Source organism: Bos indicus x Bos taurus, chromosome 19 (genome assembly GCF_003369695.1).
Source record: "Bos indicus x Bos taurus breed Angus x Brahman F1 hybrid chromosome 19, Bos_hybrid_MaternalHap_v2.0, whole genome shotgun sequence".
In the NCBI taxonomy this organism is placed as follows: domain Eukaryota; kingdom Metazoa; phylum Chordata; class Mammalia; order Artiodactyla; family Bovidae; genus Bos; species Bos indicus x Bos taurus.
The window spans coordinates 43,304,030-43,325,272 of NC_040094.1; the positions used below are offsets into that span (position 1 = coordinate 43,304,030).

Genomic DNA, 21,243 nt, shown 5'->3' on the forward strand with positions numbered 1-21,243 from the left:
GACATGCAGCGGCACACGCCGTCACAACGTGAGGTGTGTGTTCAGGAAGAGTCATGTGCAGAAACACACGCACCCCTTACAAAATTAAATGCATCTGACATACTCACAAGTTCAGGCAGCCAAACCCAGAGTCCCCTCCCACCCCTACCTCGAGTCACAGGGGCAGGTGATGGGGACCCCGAGGCATGCGCACACACACGCACACATACACACCCCTCAAGTAGTAAAGTTATCGTTACTATCACAGATAAAACCAAAACTCCGTGAAGAAGGGGAGCCCAAGAGGGAGAGAGAGCCGAATGCAGGGAATGAGAGGTTGAACCAAGGTCCCCACTTCCTGCTAGGATTAGGATTCTTCCCCACGTTCTCCAGCGCCCCCATTCCACTTCTGGGCTGGCCAGCACAATGGAGGCATGGGTGTTCCAGGCTCCTACCCTTTCCACATCGGAAGAAGACCCCAGAGCCCGAGCAGGAACTAGCCCCATGGCCTCTAGCCCTCGCCCCTGTAGCAGGGGATCTCCCAGATCCTTAAAGGGTAATGGTTGTTTCCCTTGGAAACGACCAAGAAACCCCTTGTATGGGGAGGTGAGCCAGGAGACCACAAATAAAGCATGTGGGAGGGGCACTGATGTTGACCTCAGCGTGCTGGGGGACCTCAGTGGATGCTGCCCTCCATCTGCCCGGCCCACTCGCTCTCACTCTCGCTCGCTCTCTGCTGCATTCACAATCCCCTCTTAGTCTCCTCCTCGCCTGCTCCTCCAGGCAGCCCCTTAGAGGCATGGAAAGTATGATTTGATACAAGGAACCTCTGTAGCAGGCTCCCCAGATGACACACACCTGCCCCAAGCTGCAGCTGCCTTATTCCTGCAGGCCGGACCTCCAGACCCCCAACCATTCCTGCCGGCCCCACCCCAGCTTTGCTCCCAGCTGCAGTGGGGGCTCCCCTTGCCCATACTTGTACCTGGGAAAGGTACCAAGAGCCAGCTGGTTACTGCAGCCTCTAAACACACAACTTTGGGGGGCCAACAACAGGAGGAAAAGAATAGGGCAGGGGAGAGGGAAGAGGCCCACCCTTGGCTAGAATCCCCCTCCCCATCCCCCAGCTCAGGCGTCCTCAGCACTCACCCAAGAGCATTCTCTGCCTTTGGAGGCACCGCTGAGCGCTGAGCGCTGAGTGAGGAGCAAATGAAACCCAGCCAGAGTGACAGAGGGAAGGGGTGGGGGATGCGAGGGACAGGGGAGGGCCAGAGGGAGGGACTCTTGCTTCTGCTGGAGAGCCGTGGTTTCGGGCCCAGGAAGAAGCTGCCTGTTCCCTGGTGTCCCCACATCGCAACCAATGATGGAAAGAATGGGGCTCTTCTTTCCCCCAGGTATGGGGACAGGGGGAGGGTATCAGGGGGCCTAGTGCCTCTCATACAGAAGAGTTTACCCCAGGCCCCAGGAAAAGAGGTGCTGCCAGCCCCTTCTCTGCCTGCCAGGTAGTTCTTCCTGCTGAACTCAGCTGCTGCTGCAGGAGCCCCTGTTCTTCTCTCCAGCCTTACTCATCCTCTGCCCCCATTATCTTTTATTTACCTCCTTATTGGCTCAGATGGTAAAGAATCCGCCTGCAAAGTGGGAGACCCAGGTTCAGTCCATGAGTCGGGAAGATCTCCTGGAAGACGGCATGGCAATCCACTCCAGTGTTCTTGCCTGGAGAATCTCATAGAAGAGCCTGGTGGGCTACAGTCCATGAGGTCAGGTCGCAAAGAGTCGGATACGACTGAGCGACTGAGCACAGCATGCTACAGGGAAACTGAAGTTCAGAGTGCCCTAGAGTATTGGCCATGGTGCTGTGGGCAGGGAGCCCAGGTGGCTTACAGTTCAGGACCTGGAGACTGCTGGATCTGCTACCTGGGCAATGCCAGGAAGAGGGGGAGGGGCACGTTTATTTGATCACCTAGAAGTTCTGTCACCCCAAGCTTACCCATACCCTTCCCTCCCCACTCATCTTTTCTCTCCTCATTTTGCTCCTTCCTCCCCTCCTCTTCCTGAAATCTGCCAGTTCCGAATTCACCTGGGCACCTGGTGCTGGGAGGGTGGGGTGGAATACGGCAGGGGAGACAGCCAAAAGCCACACAGCTGGATCCAGCCTCGCATTCCAAGCCCCGGGTCCCAGCACTAGCCCCCCACCCCCTCAGCATCCTGTCTCCACCAGACAATAACCCATAATCTCTGGAGCAGCCAGTTCTCCAGCTGCAAAGAGGATCTGGGGAGGGGGTGGTGGCAGCAGCCCCTGAAAACAGGTTTGTTAGGAAAAGGCTCTGGGGGGAGGGCTTGTGGGTGTGCTCAGAGGAAGGAAACTCAAGCCCAGAGCTAATTAACCCACCTAGAGACACAGACAGAACCTGTCTTCTGTGGGGCCAGGGATCTGAGCTAAGCCCCCTAATTCTCCACCCAGACAGCCTTGCCTTTCCTGGTGGTCCCTAGGGGAGGTGCTGATGGTCAGGTTCACACCTTTGGTGGGGGGGGAGGCTGTCCAGGGTCAGTGAGGGCACTTACATCACCTAGCACTTAAGGAGGACAGCAGCAGGAGGCACTGCTGGCTAGACTGCAAGAACTTCTCACTGGCCTTGGGGGTGCTGTGTACGTGCTTAGTCGTGTCCAACTCTTTGAGACCCTATGGGCCATAGCCTGCCAGGCTCTTCTGTCCATGGAATTTTCCAGGCAAGAATACTGGAATGGGTTGCCATTCCCTCCTCCAGGGGATCTTCCTGACCCAGGGATCGAACCCACATCTCTTGCGTCTTCTGCATTGGCAGGTGAGTTCTTTTCCACTGAACCACTTGGAAGGCCTTGGGGGAGCCAAGGGGAAACACGCATGCAGAGGCCTCAGGATGAGTTGGGAGGGGCCACTGAGGAGGAACTGGCAACCAAGGGAGATGTTGAAGCCATGGGGGGACAGGCTGGAGGGCTTGGGGACCTCCTGATGGGACTGAAATTAATCCATCTGCAGGGAGTGGGGGGTGAATAGCTCATCAAACCAGTGACTCACGCATGACCCAAGCTCAAGGTCTTTGATCTCTGGGGCTCAGAATGCAGTCAGAGGTTTCTGCAGGCAAAGACTAGGAGAGGAGATGGAGGGACTGATTACAACAGGAGCTAGGTCTGAGGGCACGGGGCCGGGAACAGCCTCCACCTGCCACTCTGATGCCTTCTCATTCCCAAAGGCACAGGGACGTCTGATTCAACTGCAGCCATCTTTGCCCTGAAATCCAACACAGTCTGCCTCCATCTCTGCTTTCCTGTCCTCCTTAGGGTCTACCCTTCACTCCCCTTAAGCCAGAGCTTAAGACATTTCTGAAATCCCCTTCTCTCCCCTCTGGTGTCATGTTGCAATCATGGGGGGCAGGGGATGGGCCAGCTGGGTCAGTCCTGCCAAGAGACAGGGGAGGAACCAACCGGATTTAGGAGGCTACCCTCCCTGTCCCTAGCTAGCCTAGGCAGAGCGGGAGATGGCTGGCATCTCCCCATTTTTCAGTTGAGAACACCAAGGCATGGGCCTTGAGTGCTTGATCAGCCTGTCCTGGGAGCCAATCCACCTGCTTTGGGCCATCCCCCCTCCCCATTCCTGAAACACTAAGGCTCCATCTCTCTTAACAGTCACAAGGTGGGGAGGGCACAAGAGATGGGATTTAGAGTCAGAGATGCTGGGATTTGAACCTGGCTGTGTGGCCTTAGGTCTGTTGCTTACACTCTGTTGCTTACACTGAGCTCTAATATATTTCAATGTCTAACATGAGGGCTGAATGCCAATCATCCACACTCTGGGATGTCTGGGTAAGAAAGGAATGCTGTGCTGCGTGTGGAAGTGCTTTGCAAACAGTTCATCTCCTAAGTACATGCTCAACTTGGTGCTGGGTGTACATCACAGCTCTTGGTCCCCCCACATCGAGGTCCAGGTGTCTGTCCCCCAAGCCTGGGGCTGGCCCAACATCCACACTAGAGGTTGGAGGTAGGAGGGTTGAGCCAGCAAACATTTATCTCTGTGAATGTTCAAAACCTACCTACAGTTGTTTAGGGGCGTGTGTGTGTGTGTGTGTGTGTGTGTGTGTGTGTGTGTGTGTGTGATGGTTAGTAGGGTCATTGAGTTCAGCCATATTGGAGCCGGGGTTCCTGGTGTCCACCCCTCTCACAGGAGGAGGGGCAGGGCTGCTGAAAGGTGGCTCAAGACACATTCCTGAAGGATGAAAGGGCCTGCTATGTGGGAGACCAATGGGGAGGAAGGCAAGTAGGGGAATGACCTGGAGTAGGCCCTGGGGGGAAGGGTGGGGTTCCTGCTGTCTTCCCAGCCAGTGCCCCTTCCTGGGTGCTCCAGGCTCAGTCCGGGTGGAAGCTGGGTACGGCTGAGTAAGGAGGGCTCTGACCCAGGCATTGGCAATGAAGCTCAGAGAGAGAATGGCTCCCACGTCTCCCTCCCATAGAAGCCTCGGGGACAGGATCCTCCAGACACGATCCCGCCTCACTGCCCATGACGGCCTGTCACTGAGCAAGGCGCCAGCCCCACAGACCCCTAATCAGAGTGACAGCTCCAGGAGGCCTTCTAGAATGGGAGCCTCCAAGGGGCCTGACCGGGCCGTCCCACCCCCAGCCCCTCAGCACCCTCCCGGGGAACGGGCGGGGCGGCCCTCCAGACTGCCACAGGCCTGAGATCTCAGGCGTCCAGGACAGAGCGGTGTGTTAAGGGCTCCTCACACTTCACCTCAAGCCTCAGTAGGTGTAACTCTCTCTGCTTCTAGTGCGTGCTAAGTTGCTTCAGTCGTGGCCGACTCTTTATGATGCTATGAACCATAGCCCACCTGGCTCCTCTATCCATGGGATTCTCCAGGCAAGATTACTGCAGTTGGTTGCCATGCCCTCCTCCAGGGATCGACCCAGGGATCGAACCCACATCTCTTAAGTCTCACGCATTGGCAGGCAGGTTCTTTACCAGTAGTGCCACCTGGGAAGTCCCAGCCCCAGTCAGCTGTGGCGTCAGGTCTCTCTGCTCTGGCCCAGTCCCTTCCTCAGGTCTCTCTGCTCTGGCTGGGGAAGGCCTTCAGCAGGATGGAGGTCCCTACGCCCCACCCCAGGGGGAAGTTGCTAGCATCCTCTTGCTGTGGGCTGCCTCTCCCACCTCCAGCTCTCAGGAGGCCAAGGAGACAGGAGAGTCCACGGGAGAGGTGGGTGGATGCTGGGGGTCATGGCCTGAAGTAGGTTCAAAGATAACCAGGTCAATGGAGCACCGGTTCTCCACTGGAGCCCTGGGTTTCCAGAGTTCACAGAAATCTGAGGGTTCTGGCTTCATCCCTGCTCTAGTCACAGCCGTCACCACCCTCCCGCCATGCTCCCACAGTGATGCTCACTCCTCTTAGCATGGTGGTGGGAAGGTCTGCCACCTTGACTGAGTGGCTAGCACTGCTCAGCGCAGAATCCTGGCATCCTGCCCGGGACCAGCACAGGGCCCAAGGGCTCAGGGATGCATGGATAGGTGACTTACCAGGTCCTGTTTAGCAATCTGGAGGGGAGTACCAGGCCTCATTCCTTCTGGTGACTCCCCACACCTAGCCCGTACTAGGACTGTGAGAAAAGGGAAGCCGAGTGAAGGGGCACTCCCTCCCTCTGGGCAGCCTGTCTCTGGCCACCAGTATCTAGGTGCTGTGGTCCTCTCTCTCACACCCCACATGCTCTCTCCACCCTGGGATAGTGGGAGAGAAAGGAGAACCACTGCCCAGGAGGAGGACCTGAAGAGCCCGAGTTAGAGGGGAACAGGGGTGGGGCAGAGTCCTCTGGCCACAGGAATGGCCTTCCCCAGCCACCCCTGCACTCCAGCCTCACTTCCCTCTCAGAGCCTCCTTTCTGATCATGGAACTGCCCATCATAGCACCCTCTAGGCTCGGGCCATCTTGGCACCTCCTGTTTCCTTGGCCCCACATCTCATCAGTCACCAAGTCCTGCAGAAAAGACTCCAAAATGTGTTTCCTTCATCCCACACCCTTCCTTCCCATGTACCCCAATTGTTGTGAGTTATTGCAAGTGGTGTGCCTGCTCAGTCATGTCCAGCTCTTTGCGACCCCATGGACTGTAGCCCTCCAGGCTCCTCTGTCCATGGGGATTCTCCAGGCAAGAATACCAGAGTGTGTGAAAAGTGAAGTCGCTCAGTCATGTCCAACTCTTTGCGACCCCATAGACTATTGTGTCGGAGAAGGCGATGGCACCCCACTACAGTGCTCTTGCCTGGAAAATCCCATAGACGGAGGAGCCTGGTAGGCTGCAGTCCATGGAGTCGTGAAGAGTTGGACACAACTGAGCGACTTCACTTTCACTTTTCACTTTCATGCATTGGAGAAGGAAATGGCAACCCACTCCAGTGTTCTTGCCTGGAGAATCCCAGGGACGGGGGCGGGGAGCCTGGTGGGCTGCCATCTATGGGGTCGCACAAAGTCGGACATGACACAAGCGACTTAGCAGTAGCAGCAGCAGCAGACTGTTGTGTAGCCATTCCCTTCTCCAGGGATCAAACCCAGGTCTCCCACATTGCAGGCAGATTCTTTACCATCTGAGCCACCAGGGAAGCCCCTAATTGGCAGTACTGCCTTATGTACTTCAAAGTTGTTTAGAGAGTTAGATCTTAACTGTTATCAGTGCACACACACAAAATCATAATTGTGTGAGGGGATGGCAGTATGAACTAACCTTATTATGGTAATCATTTTATAATACATATGTGTATCAAATCATCACACTGTACGCCTTAAACTTACTGATATTATGTCAGTAATATCTCAATAAAGATCAATGAAGAGAAATACAACGAGGACCTACTTTATAATACAGGGAACTACACTCAATATTTTGTTATTTTCCCAATAATCCATAGGGGAAAAGAATATATATATATATAAAACTGAGTCACATGCTGTATATGTGAAACTAACACAACACTGCAAATCAACTATACTTCAATAGAAAAAATACTAATAAAAGGAAAAATATGAATACCTCAAACAGTAGCTAAGTATTTGATGAATTAATGAGTGACTTTGAACACATACACACTCCAGAAACATCCATACAGTCAAATACGCTCTTATTCAGAGTCATGCCCTGAGGTCCAGCCCCGATGTGGGAATGCTCAGATGGGAGAGACAGTCCCAGCCACTACAGCAGTCCCAGCCACTACAGCATTCCCAGCTCTGCTCCTGCTGTGACCTCTGTCCAAGACATCCCTCCTCCCCTCACCCCTATTCCAAAGCTCAGTGCAGCCCCCTCCTTCAGGAGGTCTTTTGTGGTACCCCCAGGTAGAATCACCCTTTCTCCTTTGTTCCCATGGGGGCATGTCCCACGTGCCACCCACAGTACTCATCTGCTCTTTTCCTATCTCAGCCTGAAAGACAGATTTCAGTCATAGTGGGAGCAAGCCACGGGGCGGGTATAGGACTGGGACTTGTTCATCTTCAGGCCCCAGCACAGTACTAGGAACACAGGTCGCCCCATGAACACGCACTCAGACAGCAGGCAGCCCTCAAGAGCACCCTGGGCTGCTGTGGGTGTGCAGGGCATGCTTCTCGCGGCTGCCTCCAGGAACCAGGCAGAAGTTCCAGCCCTTCCCGCCTCCCACGCTGGGCCCTCTTCTGAACCTGCTTCCCCTGCCGCCAGCGGCCGACTGCGGCCCATCTCTCCCATGACTCCCATGCGCCTGTCAGCTGGAATCATCCTCACAAATCCATTCACCCACTTTCCCCAGAAATCTGCTTCGTAGCCAGTGGCCCTCTTTCAGCCAAACCTCTGCAGCGGCACCCCAGCCAGGGAGAGGCCTAAATCCTGGCCAGGAGTCCGGCAGCCAGAGGGAGGGGGCCTTCCCTGCCCCTGCACGCCCACACCCCCATTCCCCCGACCACTTTTCAGCCCTAAGCTGGCGCATTGTGTACCTCACTGACCTTGGCCTGCAGAGACCAGAGCAGAAAACCAGGACACTCCGGTCAGTCCCTTAACTGAAAAACAACCTTCCAGGGGGCTCCAGGCTGGAGAAATGCTACTTAGGGGATCTGGTCCTAAAAGATCCCCCAGGAAGAGCCCCAGATCCAGGGGAGGTCTCAGACCCCAGGCCCTGAGAGACCCCAGAGAGAGCTGTCTGGATGCAAAACAAAACCGGATGGCCTCTGGGAAGCTTGAGACCCTAAGATCCCACTGATGGTCCCTCAGATCAAAGGACTCCACAAAGAAAGACCAGAGACCCAGAGCCCCTCACAGGGGCCCAGGACCAAGTCCGGAGGCAACGCCCCTCCCGACTGACCTGGCCCCGGGGTTGTCTTTTCTAGGCTGAGCTGCCGAAGGCGCCTCTGGTGGGCCCGCCCTCCGCAGTGCACCTGGGCCTGGGCTGCTGAGTTCAGCTGGATGTTACACACGTCACAGAGGGTGTACGAGGGCCGTTTTCTTTCCCGCTTGGGCTTAGGTGCTTCTGGGGGCCGAGGGGGGCACTCAGCAGCTTCACATACCGGGGGCTCCTTCTCACCCGCGGGAGATGGGCTCAGTGGCCGCTTCATACCTGGGCAGAGAGAGAGGCAGGTAAACAAAGGTGAGTGCGGTGAACACACAGAAGGAGCAAGAGGGCTTCGGAACCCAGAGTTGACTGTGCCCTTTGCCCCAGCTGGACCTCCCCGGGGCCTTCCTTCTGAAAGCCCCAGCCCAAGAAAGGCCAAAGGGAGCAGGATGGGGGCTACTTCAGACAAAGCAGCAGTGAAATGCAGGAATATCTGGAAGAGTATCAGAAATGGCTTCACACTGGGACATCCCTGGTGATCGAGTGGCCAAGATTCTGCACTCCCAATGTGGGGGGCCTGGGTTCAATCCTGGTCAGAGAACTAGATCCCTCATGCTGCAACTAAGACCTGTTGTAGTCAGATAAATAATTTAAAAAATATATATATTTTTAAGATTTAAAAGAAATGGCCACACACTGGGAGCCTGATGCTTAGGGACTCAGAGTAAAGCACTCAGAGGGAGACTGGGCCTCAGAGAATTGAGGGAGAGGCAGCAGGGAGGCTGATAGAGTCACATGTGGGGGACCCTGGAGCCCTGTTCTCAGCCCCTGCCACAGGCCAGACATGGACAATCCTGGGACAGGCAGGCCTGTGGTACCTGCTGGAGACGCAGAAGCCGCTGGGCCAGAGGAGGGACTACAGAAACCCAGCCTCCCAGTGCCCAGCGCCAGTGACATTCACACACGGTGACAGAGTGACAGCATGTGAAGCCATCCCCACCCCTCTCCACGTGGCTCCCGATACCCCCTGCTGTGTTGGCCACTCGGCCTATGGCAACAGTTGGTGTTTTCAGTGGAAATCTGGGCCCTGCTGCCTGGGTTGCTAAACACAGCCCCTTCACACACACACGCACACACACCCCTGGGCCCTGCGGAGCATGCACACCACCCCTCCAGGCCCCTCCCCTTCTCCTTTCTGACTCCCTTTTCTGAAGCTTTCCGACCAGACTTCTCTGCCTCTAATGGGCTCTGTTCTGCCCCATGACCTTCCTCAGACTGAACTGGGTTGATTTTCACTTCCTTCCAGAATCTGTGTGCACATTTCCTGCCCCTGCTTTAGCTGGGGGCTTCCTGAGGGCAAGGCCTGTGTCTCCCCCACCAGGACAAAGGATTCCTGAGGTCAGGAACTGTGTCTCTCCCCCAGACTGGGGCTGTTCCATGGCTCGGGCCTGAGTGAGGATGACTGAGCCCATTTCTTTTATATGGGCAGAATTGTGCCCAGTGACCCCATCCTCTCTCCCCACAAATTCATGACTTGAAGCCCTAATTCCTGGTACCTCAGAATGTGATTGTATTTGGAGAGAGGATCTTTAAAGAGGTAATCAAGTTCAGATGAGGTCATTAGGGTGGTCCCTAATTCAACATGACTGGTGCTCTTCTAAGAAGAGGAAATTTCAAAAATTCCCTGTTGGTCCAGTGGTTAGGACTCTGCACTCTCATGGCCAAGGACGTGCGTTCGATACTTGATCGGGAACTAAGATTCCACGAGCTTCATGGGGCAGCCAAAAAAAAGGAAATTTGGACACAGTTACAGAGAGAAGACCGAGGGAAGACCCAGGAAAAAGATGGCAGTCTGCAAGCAAAGGAACAAGGCCTCAGAAGAAACCAACCCTACACCTTTGAATCCAAACCTCTATCCTCCAGAATTGGGAGAAAATAAATAGTTGGTGTTTAAGCCACTAAGTCTGTGGTTCTTTGTTATGGCAGCCTGAGCAAACTAATGTGCTGCTGTGCTGTGCTAAGTTGCTAATTGTGTCCAACTCTTTATAAGCTCATGAACCGTAGCCCGCCAGGCTCCTCTGTCCATGGGATGCTCCAGGCGAGGATACTGGAGTGGGTTGCCATGCCCTCCTCCAGGGGCTCTTCCCTACCCAGGCACTGAACCTGTGTCTCTTACATCTCCTGCATTGGCAGGAGGGTTCTTTGCAACTAGCGCCACCTGGGAAGCCCTGAGCAAACTAATACATCCTCTTAAAAGTCATTTCCTGTGTCTTTAGATTTGTGTTCATTTTGCAAATTAGACCCAGTGAAGTCAAGTGATGCCGTAACATTCCCATAAGGCCACACGCCTAGTGGTGGAGCCCACTTCCGAACAAAGCAAATTCATTTCTCAAGTTCACAGCCAAGAACCTTGCCTGTAGTCCCTGGACCCCACCCCCTGCTCTCAGTAAACTGCTTGTCACTCCTGTGGGCATGTGCCCACAAAATCGGCCGTCATTACGTGTGTGGGGACTGTGAGTGAATGGACCAGAGTGGCACAGCAATTAAGAGCACTAGCTCTGTATTGACTCCTACCTGGTTTTGAATCTCAGCTCTGTCACTTCCTGGCTGTGTGACCGGAGCCTCAGTCCTCTCATTTGTATATCTGTAAAATGGGGTGATGAGCAGTTTCCAAGTCACGCACACTGTGAGGATTAGACGAGCTGCTCTCTGTAAAGTACCCCTCAGGGTCCTATAAACATTGGTTCTTTTTGATCTGGGATGTGTCTGTTTTGCAGCTCATGAATGCAGTCCCTTTGTCACCCTACGTGTCTATCACGGTGTACCTGGGTCACTGTGAATGTCTCCGTTACCCTGTTGTCTGTTGAGGCGAATCTGTGTCACTCTGTTTCATGTCACAGTGTAGCTGAGTCATGGTGTGGGTGTCATTGTGCCCAGCTCATGGAATGAGACTGTCACTGAACATCTGTCCCCACCTCAAAGTCGTATGTTGAAATCCTAATCTCCAGCAGTTCAGAATAGGAAATGCAGCCTTATTTGGAAATAAGGTCATTGCAAATGCTATTAGCTAGGTTAAGGTGGAGTTAGGGTGGGCCCCTAACCCCATATGACTGGTGTTCTTATAAAAGGAGGAAATGTGGACACAATCATGCACAGAGTTCCCAAGTGGCACAAGTAGTAAAGAACCCATCTGCCAATGCAGGAGACAGACAGGCACAGGTTCAATCCGTGGGTCGGGAAGATCCCCTGGAGGAGGAGAAGACGACCCACTCCAGGCAAGTATTCTTGTCTAGAGAAGCCCATGGACAGAGGAGCCTGGTCATCTACAGTCCATGGGGTCACAAAGAGTTGGCCACGACTGAGCACAGCACTGCACATGCTCAAGGGAGGACCCCAAGCGAAAACCAAGGCGGTAAGAGGGGCTGCTTCTACAGCAGGTTTGGTTGGGCTGCAGTACCAGAGATAGCCTCCAGATAGCGCTGCTAGCGTCAAGAGGTAGAACTCCGACCCAGGAGGGTAGACTCCAGTCCTCCACACTTCTGAGGCAACTAGGTTGCCCCTCTGAGCCATAACAAACTCCTGGGCATTATGTCCAGAGTCCAGGGGACAGCTCTGCCCACAGAGGGCACACGGGAAAGTCACTCCATCACCTTGTAAGATTCTACATCCTCTCACCTCTAAATGGAGGTCATCACAGCTATTCTCCTGCCTTTAAAGTCTTCCCCTGCTCTCTCAGAAGGAAAGTGGACCAGGAAAAGAGTACCAGGTACGAGTATGGGGGTCGGGGTGGTCCAATCAGCCAGGGGGAAGAGTCTTCAGGAGAGTGAGATTTTCCTGGCCTTGCCCAGGAGAGCAGGCTGCCCCAGCAGCAGGGAGACAGTGGTATTTTGAAATCTCAGTGCAGTTTATGACAGGCAGGCCCAGAACACAGTCCAAGAGAGCAGACAAATATCTGCCATGGGGCTGATTAAACCCCCATGATATACAGCCTCTGGGCTCACAGGGCCCGCCTGGATTCCGGGGCTAATTGTGTACCCACCAGCCAGGTTGCTGGGCCTGCTGCAGCCTGCCCTGCCTAACACAAGCTTCCCAGCTGTCCTCTCGGGAGCTCCACCACTCCAGCTAAGCCACGGCTCCTAGCCAGAAATGTGGAGGGGTGGGCAGTTTTTATCACACACACATGTCGGTCTAACCCCTGCTGTGAGCATTAAGAGGTCAGCACACCCTGTGCTGGCTTCTATTCAGAACCAGCATGACTCACGCTCACTGGACCCACATTTGGACAGGACATGCTCTCTTTAACAGAAGAGGAAGTTGAGTCCCAGAGCAGGGGAGAGGACTTGCTTCAAAGTACATAGACAGACAGTGTAAGAGCTGCTTCTGGGGGACTTCCTTGGTGGTCCAGCGGCTAACATTCTGAACTCCCAATGCAGGGGGCCCAGGTTCGATCCCTGGGTAGGGAAGATCCCCTGAAGAAGGAAATGGCAACCCACTTCAGAACTCTTGCCTGGAAAATTCCATGGACAGAGGAGCCTGGTAGGCTACAGACCATGGGGTTGCAAAGAATCAGTCAGATATGACTGAGCGACTTCACATTCTTTCTTACTTTAAAGCCTGTTATGCCCTGGTTTGAACTGCTGGGTGGGGAGGGGGACTACGGATGCAAAGAAGGGCTCCTGGGGAGGCTCAGGACTGCCCAGCCCTTACCGTCCCAAATGCCAGGCAGGGAGATGCCAACCCCCTGGGCAGGGAGTGGGGAGGCCAGAGCCAGAGAGGCTAGGAAGAGAGGGTATGAAGACAGGGGAAGAACTGGACTTAATTCAGGAAAAGACCTGGTGAAAGCAGAGAAAAAGAGCATGGGTGTGCCCAGGTGTCTGTCTGTAATTTACACAGGAAGAGGATAAAGTTCCCTCTGTTCTCACCTTCCTGCATCAGGGAGGGGGCGGTTGGACCAGGGAGGGAGCCACCCACTTGAAGGCAGGCTCATGCCAGCACAGGAGAGTTGATGGAGACCAAAGTGGCTGTCTTCCCAGTGGCGCTAGTGGTAAAGAACCTGCCTGCCAGGTTCAATCCCTGGGTCAGGAAGATCCCCTGGAGAAGGGAATGGCTACCCACTCCAGTATTCTTGCCTGGACCCTGGAGGGCTATGGCCCATTGGGTCTCAAAGAGTCAGACACGACTTAGCACACACACGAGGTTGCTGTCTGCGTGTCTGTCCTCGCAGAGGTAGAGGGGGCTTGGAGGAAGGGAGCACTCAGGTATGGCTCCAGAGCCCGTTTCCACCCCTTCTTGCTGGGTGACAGTGGACTTCGGGGCCCAGGTGTCAGTGGCATCCTTGGGCACTGCACTACCCAAAGATGGCCAGAGAGAAAGAAATTCGGAGGCCGTGAGTGCAGAGCGGGGAGCTGTTGCATCCTGCGGAAGGGGGTTCTTGGGGAATACCTGTCCTTGCCAAAGGGTTAACAGGAGAGGAGGGTTCCAGGCCTGTCCCCAGCCTTTGGCAGGGCATGAAGGGCTCCCTCACCTAATCCTTAATGAGCCCAATTACACTTTGGTATTTCCCCCAGGTCTGCCAATATCTACCCTTCGCCTCCCCAAGCCAGGTCCCCAGCCCTGCCTCTGAGAAGGTAGCCTGGTTGGCTGGCCAAAGTCGGGCCAGTCCTGCCCCTCTGGGCTTCAGTTCCCTGTCTTTAAAGAGAGGGGGTTGGGCTGGGCTAATCTCTTAGGTCCCTTGCAGGCGGTGCTGTAGTGGGCACAGGGAGCAGCTGCCTCTAAGGTTGGGGTAGTGGGGGGACACCAAGCTGTATTTGTCTGTTTCAGCGGCCAGAGGAAGGCGGGGTGGGGACAGAGAAAGAACTGCCCTGTGGCGAGTGCCCGTTGCCTTTCGGGCACTGGACAGACATCACCTCTGTTAACCCTCAGAGCAATCCCTTGAGGCTCTACAGATGAGGAAACTGAGGCTCACAATTGAAACACAGGCCTCATCCTATGATTCAGGGGGAAGGGGTGCACAGCCCGACGGCCCCCATCCCATCACTCACAGGGTCACAGGCGGGAGTATGGGGTTGTGTCTGGAAGAAGAGAGGCATCGTCTGTTCTTGTCCTGTGGAGTGTGAGTCCTCCTGGGCCTGGCTGCCCCCCACAGGTCCCCAAGGGGCCACCACCAAGCACTCCACTCTCCCAAGGCTGACACCTTGCAGGGTGTTCACTGTGCGGCCCCCACAGAGCGGCATCCCTAGGGGATGGCCTAGAGAGCTGGGGTCACCCACGGTCACACCCAAGACTCCCCAAAGGAGTCAGAGACTCCCACCTAGAGGAGTGGGATGGGCCGAGTTGGGGCAGCCATGCCCACCCCCAGCCCACACATCCCTACTTTGCCAGGCAGGAGGCCCTGGGGCTGGGCCACAACTGGTCCAGGTGTCTGCTGCTGTGGGTGGGGGTGGGAGACCCCCACTGGACAAACCAAGGCAGCCGTGTCTGTTGTCCCATCCAAAGTGATGAGAGATGTAGCCTGTCACCTTTCCCTGGGGACGGCTGGGTGCTGGGGTTTTCAGGAGTGAGCTGGCTAAGTGGTGTTGAAAGTCAACACTCCAGCTCCAAGGAAGCAAGAGAGAGGGCATGAGAGGTGACGGAGAGCAATGGTCCAGAGGTGAGGTCACCATCCCCCCAGGCTATCCTCACCTGCTATTGGCTGGGAGTCCCAGAGGGCCTCCTTCCCCTGGACACCGCAGAGATAAGGGCTGCCTCTTCTGGATACTGATACTCCCTGAAAGATCCTCTGGCCACCCTCCGGAAGGAAGTCTTTCTTGTTATCTCAGCTGCATCCCTCCTCGAAGGGCCCACAGTGGTAACACAGAACAGCTGCCTCTACGGTGGGGGCGGGGGATTAGCCTCAGTGTCCCCTGTTCCGACCTCTGCTGCCAGGCAAGGCCTAGGAACCTGATTTGTACAGGAGACCCCCCCCCCAACCAAGCCCCCTGCCCAGGACCCTGGCACAGTTCAGCCTCATCCACTGCTTGCTCTCCCGGCCCAACTCCCCAAAAGACTGAACACTAGCTCCCCCAAATCAGGCTCCCCATCATGATGGCCCCAGGGTCAGCATTTCCACATGGGGCTGAGAGAATGAGTCTGAGAGAAAGAGCGTGCGAGCCAGAGAGAGAAGGGCTGAGAGATCCGGGGATGGTTTGAGCTTTGTGGGGGGGACGGGGGTGAGGTGGAATCCTGCCTCCCACAAAGGCCAGGAGGGCCAACCTCTACCTCTGACCCTGACAGAAGGGGAGGCATTCTGCTTGAAGGAGGAGGGGCAGGCAAGGCTGCCTCCAATGACTGTGAATAATGGAGATGGGGGAGGGGGAGTGGGGGGATGAGAGTACTCTGCATTCACCCACCCACCAAAAGACAATAGGTCTCCCATCCCCCGGCCCTTCCCTTCTGTTCTATCTCAGGGGCTGATGGGGTGGGAGTTGATTTTTGGAGTCTCTAAAGAACTTAGACAAAAAAGGTAGGTTCTGTGGTCGAGCCCCCTGTCTTCGGAGAATGGTCCCCTTCTCGGGATGAGTCTCGCTGTCCCTGGCCTGTGGTCGCCAGCCTCCCTTCCCCTACTTCCTGGGAACTAAAAGTTCTGGCCATCACCCTTGTCCCCCATCCCAGCCTCGGTTTCCGGTTAAGTCGTGATTCTTGTCGCCCACTTTCCCAAAACACAAGGCAGGGTAGGGTCCTCGCTGCTGCCACCAGCGCTACGGAGCCACCTACACCCCCACCCCGCGCGCGGGCCCCCGTGGGCGCTCAGTCCCAGCGGCGCGTCGGTCCGGGATGGGGAGCCGGGAGTGCGGTCCCATGGCCCGCGCCCGCGCCTACCTGAAGGGCGCTTCCGACCCGAGCGGGGCCGCATCCAGTAGTCCGCGGCCGCCCGCGCCGGTCCGGATTCTCGGCGGCTCCCGGCTCCTGGCTCCCGGAGGTGCGCGGCGGATGAGTCCGGGGCCCGCGCGTCCCGGGGCAGCCGCCGCGGCCCCGGAGCCCGCCCCTGGGCGGCCCACGGGGAGCAGGTGCCAGGAGCCGCGCCGCCCGGAGCGGAGCGCAGGCGAGCGGGTCGGGAGAGTGACCTGGCGCTAGGGCTCCCCGGGCAGCAGAAGAGGGGAGACACAGGGGCTCTTCTGGCGGCAGGGCTGGACCCATCGGTGAGTAGCCTCCCTACCCCTGGCTGGCCAGTCCTGAGTGCCCCTCACCTTCCAAAGGGTCCCAGAGTTGGGAGGAGGGGACCCCAAACTGGCCACCCCGCACTGGCCTGCTGGGACCTTCCCTGCCTGTGCATGCTAAGTCGCTTCAGTCCTGTCAAACTCTTTCCCACCCTAAGGACTGTAGCCCACCAGGCTCCTCTGTCCATGGAATTTTCCAGGCAAGAATACTGGAGTGGGTTGCCATGCCCTCCAGGGGGCTCTTCGGGACCCAGGGATCAAACCGGTGTCTCTTGCTTTGGCAAGCGGGTTCTTTACCACAAGCACCACCTGGGAAGCCTTCCCTACCTTTTTATAAACCAGTCCCTCTTTTGAGGGGAAGCTCAGGGAGAAAAAGGAAGCTGACATTCATGGAGTACCTCCTGAGTGCCAAGAGGGATGGCATTAATCCTCATAACAACTTGCCCCTGACTGGTTTGATCCTCATTTTACAGACCAGGAGATGAAAGATTGGGGATGTTAAGTAACTGGCTCAAAGTCACACATGAAGTCAGGAGCAAATGGGAGACTTCAGGTTGTCCAGAGGTCAGTGGATTAAATCAGTGGGCCTGTTGGGGAAACATCACCGGTGTATGTGGCTGGGGGTCATTTCTGATTCTTCCCAGGGCATCAGTGCACTGGCTCTGGCCCACATTGGGGCATGAGACAGGAGAATGAAGCCAAGCAGAGGAGGGCAGGAGGCAGGGGCTGATGGCATAACCTCCTAACAGCACCTGACATCATTCCATTACTGGAGAGTCTCAAGGAAAGGCGATAGGAATGGCTCTTGTATTAAAGAAGATGGACCAGTGCTGTTCTTCCCACCTCACGCTCCAGCCAGCCTTCATGTGAAACAGGCCTTCCAGAGAGGAGGTCTGACCACGGGGAGCCCTGGTGATGTTTCACTTGCTAGCTCCTGGCACTGCTTCCTGGTTCTCACGTCTACCAACTCACTCCTGTCTTGAGGTCTCTGCTGTTCCCTCCGCCTGGAACTCTCCCCTGATCTTCACAAGGCCTTTTCCTTGCCACTTGGGCCTCAACTCCACTATCACCTCCCCAGGACCCCCTTTCCCCAGCCCAGTTACTCTTTATCCCAGGCCCTGGTTATTTTCCCTCTTAGCACATCTCCCAAGATGCAATGCTTTTGCCTGGTCACTTACCTGTATCCCCTGTGGGGAAAGGGCTTTTATTTTCCAGGTATCGGAAGCATCAGCACTAAGCTCTATAAATGCTCTGTAAAGAGTTGTGGAATGAATGCATGAATTCATTCCCACTCCAAGAGTCAAGCCACATTAAAGTGTCCACTTAAAATGGGCAAACTGTATGGTATGTGACATGTCTCAGTGAAGGGGTCACTCAAAAACCAATAAGTGCAGAGTGGAGCTGACAGTCACGTGACAGTCCCTGGCAAGCACACTCCCAGCACACCCACCCTCTAACTTGATCCGATCACATCTCCTCTGTCACGGTCCACATCCTGTGTCTGTCCATGGCATACTGCATGCAGTTGCTCAGACCTGGGAGGGATCTTAGAGGTCATCCTGTCCCTTTTGTAACTTGTCCCTGATGAGTTAGCTTCTGGCCTTTGCTTGAACGTGCTGAGGACGGGGCACTCACTGCCTCTAGAGATGGTCTGTCCCGTTGATGGAGGGTCTCAAGAACAGAAAGCCCATCAGTATGGGAGCTGAGAGTTGCTTTCCTGTAATGCCTGAGCACGGGTTCTAGATCTGCTCCCTAGTGGTTCAGTGAAAGTTGCTCAGTCATGCCTGACTCTTTGTGACCCCATGGACTATACAGTCCATGGAATTCTCCAGGCCAGAATACTGGAGCAGGCAGTTGTTCCCGTCTCCAGGGGATCTTCCCAACTCAGGGATCGAACCCAGGTCTCCCACATTGCAGGTGGATTCTTAACCTGCTGAGCCACCAGGGAAGCCCAGATCTGCTCCCTGGTAATGCAGAAAAAGCCCTCCCCACCTTCCACAGCCAGCTGAACATGGCTGGCAGCCTCTTCTTCAGGGATCTCTCTGCTCAGTGAAAGAGACCCATTTCCCTCAGCTGTTCTTCCCCTGACATGGCCACCTCCTCCAGGAAGCCCCTCCTACATGCTCCTAGGGCATCTTGTATGGGACCCTAACACTGCATTTATCATGCTGTATTGAACTGTGTCCCCTAGACCCTGCCCAGGCTACACCACTGTGCTGAGGGGGCTAGTTCTGGGCCTTTATTCATTTCCTTCTGCTCAGTACCCTGCACGGTGACCAAGTGACTTGAACCGCTCAACTCAATAAAAACTTGTCTCCAGAGGTTTTATGATCCCACTCATATTCCTCTTAAACATATTTAGGCTTTCAATGACCTCCTTAGGACAGAGCCAGGGAGGGAATCACCTCCCCCAACCCTCTATCCTGTCCTCTATTAATGCTGCCCACTGTTAACTTTTCTACACTTCTGAGTCAGCTCTATAGAGAGCCGAGGCTCCATGAAACCTCCCTCATTTATTTTCATGTCATTGCTGGCGAGCTCAGCCTCCCCATCTCGTCACCCAGAGAGCGATCTCTAGCACTGTGAGCACCGGACCTTGTGTTTAGGCTTGCTGGCTTTCCTGTTCTGCCCGGCCTGTTGAAATCATTCAACAGGAGCACAGGTGCCAGCTGAGTGCCACCACAAAGACGTGGCTTCACCTAGATACACCAGGATAACACGCCCCCAAACTCCGACCCTGCACACACACACACACACACACACACAACACAGCTCCTAGCTGTGAGCCTTCTGTTTTCCAGCCCCTTCCCACATCTTTATTGATCCATTTTCTCCTCCCAAATAGCCCTGAAAAGTCAGCATTCCTCTCCTCAATTTAAAGATAAGAAAAGGGGGCTTCCCCAGCAGCCTAATGGTAAAGAATCCATCTGCCAATGCAGGAAACACAGGTTTGATCCCTGGTCTGGGAGGATCCCACATGCTGAGGAGCGACTAGGTCCATGTGCCACAGCTACTGAGGCCTGCCCACTTAGAGTTTGTGCTCTGCAAGCAGTAAGAAGGCCATGCACTGCAACGAAGAGTAGCCCCTGCTTGTCACAACTAGAGAAAAACCCTCGTGTGCAGGAACGAAGATCCAGCACAGCCAAAAATAAATAGTTTTTTTTTAAGATAAGGAAAGGGAGGTTCTGAGAGGTTAGTTTACCTGCCCCAGGTCACACAGCTAGAAAGGGGTGAAATCGAACCCCATCTGGTTGACTCTATACACTAGGCCTTCTTCCCTCTATCTCATGGTGCCTTATCCCAACACACCCAGACTTTTTTCCTATAAATGTGGGGTGAGGAGGAAGACAACACAGAAACCCTTTTCCTAGTCCTGACAGCTGGGGCTGCTGGGGTGCTGGTGCTCCCTTTCCCACCTAGCATCTTCCAAGAAGGGGTTCCGTCCCCTAGTTGTCACCTTCCCCCGACACCGCCATCAGAAAATAATTCTCAGTCTAAATAAAGCCACTGTGTCTCTAGCTGGCCGACTCAGTTCTCCCTGCTGCTCAGTCTCATCCCCTTATCTCCTCTTCCTCTGTATTTTTAAAAAATATTTATTATTTGGCTGCTTGGTTGGTGGGGGGTGGCACACAGAATCTTCTATCTTCATTGTGGCACGTGGGAACTTTTAGTTGTGGCATACGGGATCTAGTTCCCTGACCAGGGATCGAACCCTGGCCCCTGCACTGGGAGTGCAGAGTCTTAGCCACTGGACCACCAGGGAAGTCCCTCCATTTCCTCTGTTTTGTCTGTGATGAATCCCCAGCCCTAGAACAGTGCCGGCATATCAAAGATAACCAATACATATTGCTGGATTTAAGGAATGAACCAACCCTCACTGTGGGCACAGAAAATGGATCGGGTTCCTTGCTCTGGCTGTGTGGGCTGAGGCAAGTTACTTTCCCTCTCTGAGCTTCATTTCCTTATTTGTAAAACAGGACAATTAACACATCATAACATGGCAGAGGGTGATGAGAGATCATCCCTGCAGTGTGCCTGACATAGTTTGTGCCCAGTTAATAAGACAGGCGTCATTAATGAGGCGTTATGGTCCTCGCTTTAGAGACAGGGCACTGGGGCTCAGAGAGGTGAAAGGACTTACATAACCCACATTACCAGCTTGGAAGTGACCCATACAGAACGGAGCCGGGTGTGTCTGGCCTTAAGCTTGTGCCCTTTTCCGTGTGCCATGGGGCCTTCCCTAAGCATTCGGTAAATATAATTCCTATCACAAAGGTGTGAGACGGTTATATTAATTGTTCCTTCTAATAAAACCAAGGACCTCAGTTAGAAAGCCTACAACAGAGGGGCTCAGGAGAGGAGCCAAAGACCCCTATCTAGTCAGCAGCTTATGTTCTGCTCACTGCCCCACCTGGGGTTGGAAGTACAGACTCATTCTGGGGCCCTGAGTTTCAGGAAGGTGGGAGAAGCCCCAACCTCAGGTGGGCTTGCCTCCTCCATCCCAAGTCCTCTCCATTCCCACTGAAAGGGCAGAATCGCTAAAGGCTAAGAGCCCTCCCCCCACAGGGCCAGCCTTTTGCCTCCTAAAATAGCCCGAAGCCACCATGTGCCCAGAGCGGCTCCCCACTGCTTGCAAATCCCCCTGAAATTAAATCCCCATCCTGCCCCCAAGCAGGACAGCACCACCTCCTGCTGCCCGCTGAGCTCTATGGCTGGCCGGGCTCCCCCCAGTGGAAACTGGGACAGTCGTCCTTCACGGTGACCGAGACA

General features: G+C 54.9%; 1 protein-coding gene across 8 annotated transcripts in view; it reads right to left on the bottom strand.

Annotated features, from left to right (window-relative positions):
* The window catches only part of LOC113877090 (transmembrane protein C17orf113), a 58,855-nt gene that overhangs the window by 24,920 nt on the left and 12,692 nt on the right, over positions 1–21,243 (bottom strand). For 2 of the 8 annotated variants that reach the window (XM_027516863.1, XM_027516862.1), the window contains exon 1: positions 1,126–1,439. In XM_027516863.1, coding sequence (XP_027372664.1) covers positions 1,126–1,135 — 10 coding nt within the window. In that variant the 5' untranslated portion in view covers positions 1,136–1,439. Of the gene's footprint in view, positions 1–1,125; positions 1,621–8,311; positions 8,564–16,135; positions 16,488–21,243 lie in introns of those variants that run through there. The other 6 variants (XM_027516864.1, XM_027516860.1, XM_027516859.1 and 3 more) reach the window with 6 other exon arrangements.